This window comes from Gouania willdenowi, chromosome 16, assembly GCF_900634775.1.
Source record: "Gouania willdenowi chromosome 16, fGouWil2.1, whole genome shotgun sequence".
Classification (NCBI taxonomy): domain Eukaryota; kingdom Metazoa; phylum Chordata; class Actinopteri; order Blenniiformes; family Gobiesocidae; genus Gouania; species Gouania willdenowi.
In genome coordinates, this window is record NC_041059.1 from 17825991 (window position 1) to 17831598 (window position 5608).

The 5608-nt window shown below is 33.2% G+C and overlaps 1 protein-coding gene across 2 annotated transcripts; it reads left to right on the forward strand.

Annotated features, from left to right (window-relative positions):
* Window positions 1-1704: 1704 nt before the first annotated feature.
* Window positions 1705-5189, forward strand: psenen (presenilin enhancer, gamma-secretase subunit). Of its 2 annotated transcripts, none has more exons than XM_028470204.1 (4): window positions 1705-1858; window positions 2292-2371; window positions 4281-4385; window positions 4792-5189. In XM_028470204.1, the coding sequence occupies exons 2-4, from the start codon at window positions 2311-2313 to the stop codon at window positions 4929-4931; spliced, it is 306 nt and encodes a 101-aa protein (XP_028326005.1). In that variant the 5' UTR covers window positions 1705-1858; window positions 2292-2310; the 3' UTR covers window positions 4932-5189. The 2 variants fall into 2 exon arrangements, with proteins under 2 accessions (XP_028326005.1, XP_028326006.1); XM_028470205.1 differs by lacking the exon at window positions 1705-1858 and adding an exon at window positions 1865-2039.
* The last annotated feature ends 419 nt before the right edge of the window (window positions 5190-5608 follow it).

Consider the following 5608-nt stretch of genomic DNA (forward strand, 5'->3'; position numbering starts at 1 on the left):
AAATATGTCAACTACAATAGCTTTCGTACTATAGATATGAAATCTATACCACAACAAAATAATATTTATAATCAAAATGGTTGATTATCAATGATCAATATCCAAGGAGACCTCACCTCCGATTGATCAAGCACATTATATAATTTCAAAGTATCTTTAGCTTGCATATTGTTTGTCTCCTCAATGACTTAAATATTTAGCTTAAATTGTGAATATTCATCCAGTACAGATCAGGACAGGCCCTAGGATCCCATAGCAGCCCTTCACATTACAGTGCAGTAGATGGCAGTATATCTTTCTTTTATTTATTTATTTTTTTAGCTATGAGAGGTTTAAAATTGTGACTGTAAAAATATAATTTACATTCATTTTATCACACTAAAATGTTATTATACTGTTGCGGGAACTAAAATAAGTTATACTAATAATACCAATATAGTAATAAACATTGATGTAATGAATATTGATTGATTAATCACAGGCACAGTGGAGCAATCATGCTGGTCCTTGACATTAATAATAAAGCAGGCTGTAAAAAAGGTTTTTTTGCTTGGTGTTACATTTATTTCGCCAGTATGACTGATTTTAGCCTTATGCTGAGGTCTGAAGCTAAGATTTGGCAACATTTCTTAATAAACAGTCAAGGCATAATGTTGGATGGACAGCAGAAAATGAAGGACAAAGATCTATATCCCTCACCCGCAATGTTTCAGATACAATGTATGTGTGATGTTTATACTTAAAAAAAAAAAAAAAAAAAAAATATATATATATATATATATATATATATATATATATATATATATATATATATATATATATATCAAATATCAATACTCCTTTTGAAACTGTTTTTTTAAAAGATACTGCACATAAATGCACGTCAGTAAATACTAATAATTAAAAAAAAAAAAAAAGGTTTGCAAGACTGATAATTTACATTAAAGGTTTCTTTAATAGTAGAACATCAGAATCAACTTTAATGGCCATATATGTTATACACACAAGGACTTGGTGAATTTTGCTCTCTCTAACAATGTAAATATTAAATAATAACAATCAACTACAACATATATAAACAGTTGTTAAAAACTACTATGTGTAAAACTAAATAGGATAATATAAGAAGATAATAATAATAACAGGATAATAGTACAATAGTGCAGCGATGAGTAGTGCAGGTGAACATTTAAATAAATAGTATATCAAATAGTATACGTATATGTACATTTGGAGTAAAACACACCAACACAATTTGTGCTTATACTCGTGCAGAAAATGAAAAGATTTACAGCTAGAAGTGTATACTTATGACGAGAAATGCAGAATTAACGCTAGATGGCGGCAGAGCCGTATATAGAGAGAGTTGCGATAACGGAAGTTCGAAACGCTTGACCGTCACGTGATTCATGTAGACTGAATTTGTTCCCGGAAGTTATTAGATACGATAATAATAATAATAATAATAATAATAATAATAATAATAATAATAATAATAATAATAATAATAATAATAATAATAATAATAATAATATCCAATATGATTATTTAAACATCTTACCGTTCAAAAGTGCATCACAAATTGTCTAATCCGCTTTGGCTTCATTGCGCTGCAACAGTCAACTGCTCACTTCCGGGAACGATTTTGAGGCTCCATGGACCGCCATATCTGTAAAAAAAAAAAAAAAAAAAAAAAAAAAACGGACCATTGGAGTGAAGGGAGTTGTCGCGACTCGATCTCTATACGGCTCTGGATGGCGGTATGCAGTGCAGAGCAGCGTAATACCAACAAAGAAGAGTAATTTCACTCCCCAGGAAGTGTTTTGTTTTTCTAGTTTCTTCTCGCAACTTATTTTTCGTAAGTCTATTTTTTTGTCTTTAAACATATACATATGATTTGTAAGTAGGTACACGTTGTTTATGCTTACAGCTGTCGGAACGCTTTGGTATTATGCTAAAAGCTAATGGTAGGCTAGTGTTGCTAACGTTAGCCTGTAGAGAATTCCCCTCATCTGACTGCGATCACAAGACACGAGGAGGTTGGTCTATTGATAGTTGAAATAATCAATTTATAATACTTTAATATAATATTGTGATATATTGTATTATCATACTAATTTGTTACAGTGGTCACCAAGTGAAGACTGAAAGGATTAGCTGTAAACATTCATATCTCCCTCAGAATCAGAATATAGTTTAATGATCCCAGGAGGAAATGACTTAACTGTATCTATGTATGTTATGAAGATTTTTTTTCTTCTAATTTGTGAACTGTGTTCTTTGCCTTTCAGAGTTCAATAGAGAGCCATAATGAACTTGGAACGGCTGCCCAATGAGGAGAAGTTAGGTCTATGCAGAAAGTATTACCTGAGTGAGAATTTGATTTTAATTTTCATGAAATAAGTTGTGGGTTGGGGTGCAAAATATTGATTGCCACGTTGCAACCAACTGCAAGGGAGTGACAATATAATATAACATAACATAACATACACTCATTTCATTAATCACAATGAAGTTTTGATATTTAGTTTAGTCAGGTGTTTTTTGCAATAACTATTTCATGTGTATCATTTAAATGATTGAAACTTTGCTGTAATACAAGTAGGGGTGGGAGTGAGACATAATCGATGCTTCATTATTAAAAAAAAAAGTAATAATGATAATTAATTCATACATTTCCAACAATCGTTTATTTGAATGGTAAGTTATGCATGATACTGTAGGATATTGTAACAGATTGATGGATATTTGATAAGCACTAATAGTACTTGAGTTTCTGATTTACTTTATTATATATAATAAACTGTATATATCATTTAGAACAGCCTTTTTTGTTTAGTTTTTGTTTATTGTATTTGTTACAAGCAAGGATACTAGGGATGTCCCGATACAACTTTTTCACTTCCGATATGGTACCGATATTGCAGCCTTGAGTGTTGGTCAATGCGATACGATATCAGCACGAATCATACATACTTTTATTACTTATTTTGTAGTGTGCAATATTAGAAAAGGCTTGATCAAGTGATGTTACTCAAACAGAGAACAATGGTCAGCAATTGGGACAAAAACAACAAAAACATAACGAAGTGCTTATATCTGAGATTTTAGATGCAATCCGATAAAATCCGATATTCGTTTTCTGGCTGATATCGCACTGATATTTGATATCAATATCGGATCGGGACACCCCTAAAGGATACTGCTACGTTGGCACTTTACCATGTAGTTCTAACTGAACACTCTACACCTTACAGATATAAAAGGGTATATTTGTCTCCTGTATCTGAATGCAATTGCTGTGTTTTTAAAAACAGCTAATTATTAGTGGTCGTGGTGAGAAACAAAGAACTGCTGTGAGATGCATCGATTTATAATCAAATGGCAGTCCCTTTAATTGTAATCAATTTAATTGTGAGGAGCCTAAAGATTCTTAACCTGGAATCCATCCTAATCTCCTTGTATTGTTCAATGTTTAATACAGGTTTTCTTACAAAAAGTTGGGAAGTGGGTGTGGCTTATCACCAGGCTAAAAGATTCCCACCCCTAAATACAAGCTAGAAACTGAGAGTACCAAAGTACAAATGAATTACCTCTGACAGGGAGGTAATATTTTCACCGGCGTTTGTTTGACTATTACTAGGATTGAATTAAAAAGTATCCAACAGATTTTGCCTACATTTGAATCAAAGTTAGTCGTTACACTATAAAAGATTCCATTGCATTTTGGAGAGGATCTGGATCAATATACTGATTCAAAAATAAATAAAATCCTTCTCTCTCATGATTGTAAACAATCATATCTGTTTGTAATTGATCGATCATTATGAAATTTCACTTAATTATGTCAGGTTGGTTCCTCAATTACCTCAATGAGTTTCATCTGGATCACTTCCTGGTTGCGCATTTCATCACAATTCACATTTCGACTTATTGTATCATCATTAATGAGGATATTAATGGGTAATCTTGTTGAATTTTAAATAGCTGACCATTGTCAGAATTGTTAATGCTTAGAATCACATTTATTAATAATTCCTGGAAGTTGTTACTAAAGTGTTGCATGGGGCTTTCATTGTATTTCTTGTCTGGTTTATCAATTGTGCCTATTGGTAGCACTCCTGGAGTGTTTAGTTTAAAATTATACACTGTGAGGGTGGATGTGTGTGTTATACGTGTGGGATCAAGTATATATTAAGTGCTTGAAGGATCTTGTTTGGCAAGGACTTAAATGAAACTTTAATAATAACAGTAACCTTGTCATCCGACTTTTCTTTCAGTTGGTTTCGCTTTCCTTCCGTTCCTGTGGCTCGTCAATGTTGTTTGGTTTTTCCAGGAGGCCTTTATAAAACCAGCCTACAGTGAACAGCTCCAAATTAAATCATGTGAGTTTTACGATATTTACTGTATTTTTGGGGACTCTGTAAACATCACATAAACTCTGATTTCTGTTCAACATTAAACAACTGATGTTTTCTTTCTTTCTGACAAATTTGCTTTTGCTTGTCGATATAATGCTGTACTATAATACAAACAAGTATGATTAATTTTTGGACACCCACATTGTTATGTGTTTATTAACGTTAGATAATTAACAACTTTTTCATAATGTTTTTGAATTTTTTTTCTTAAAAAAAAAAAAAAAAATTGGGAAAATAGTTGCTTATTGTGGCACAAAATAATTGGTGACAGGAAGTCAATGTGTCACACTCTCACTTCCTGTTAATCAGTTTTAATGCACTGGTATGTGGAATGGTTTTTACAGTCATTCTCGTGTGTTTTTCTGTTCAGATGTGAAACGCTCAGCACTGGGGTTGCTGGTATGGGTAACGGTACTCACTACATGGATTACCATTTTCCAGCGCTTCCGAGCAGAGTGGGGAGAGGTTGGAGATTATATCTCCTTCACAATTCCACTTGGCACTCCTTAAGGATTTTTTTTCTACAACATTTTTTTTAAATCCACTAAATGACACGTCAACGGACCAAGCTACAGTATGTGTTTTTTTTGTGCAGAACTGCAGTGAAAGTGATAGGCATTGTTTTCTGTCGAAATCAGTGACAAAAAGATAGCTTTAGCAATAGACAGTAATTGAGATCACAATGATAGTGTGACAGTAATAGGTATAAAATGATGTTTTCTTCATTCATGTTTACTGATGAGTGATCAATAAAAAAAAATGACGAAAGTTTGTTTGTTTTCTTATGGTTGACTGTGACTAAATATTAAAATAGGATTCTGATTTAGGGGACTGATCAGTGAGCTATTTTCTGAAGACTACTCACTGTTCCATTCTTGCATAGGTTCCATGAGCCGGACTTCCGCGGGCGCCTGTTGTGAAATCTGATATCTTAATTCTGTCAAGTGTGACTACTCCTCTGTCATCCTTCATGAGTCATAACATAATCAGCACCAACTTTAGTCCCTAGTCCCTGTCAAAGCTTAAATGACAAGCTATGTATCGCTAACAGGAAGAACACGTGCATGCCGAACATGACTGCTGACCTCACCATTGGGCCAGGAACATGATGTATCTGCACGTAGTGTATTCTTGACACAGAAGGTCATGCAGTAAATCAGAATGCATAGTGATGAACTTTAAAAATG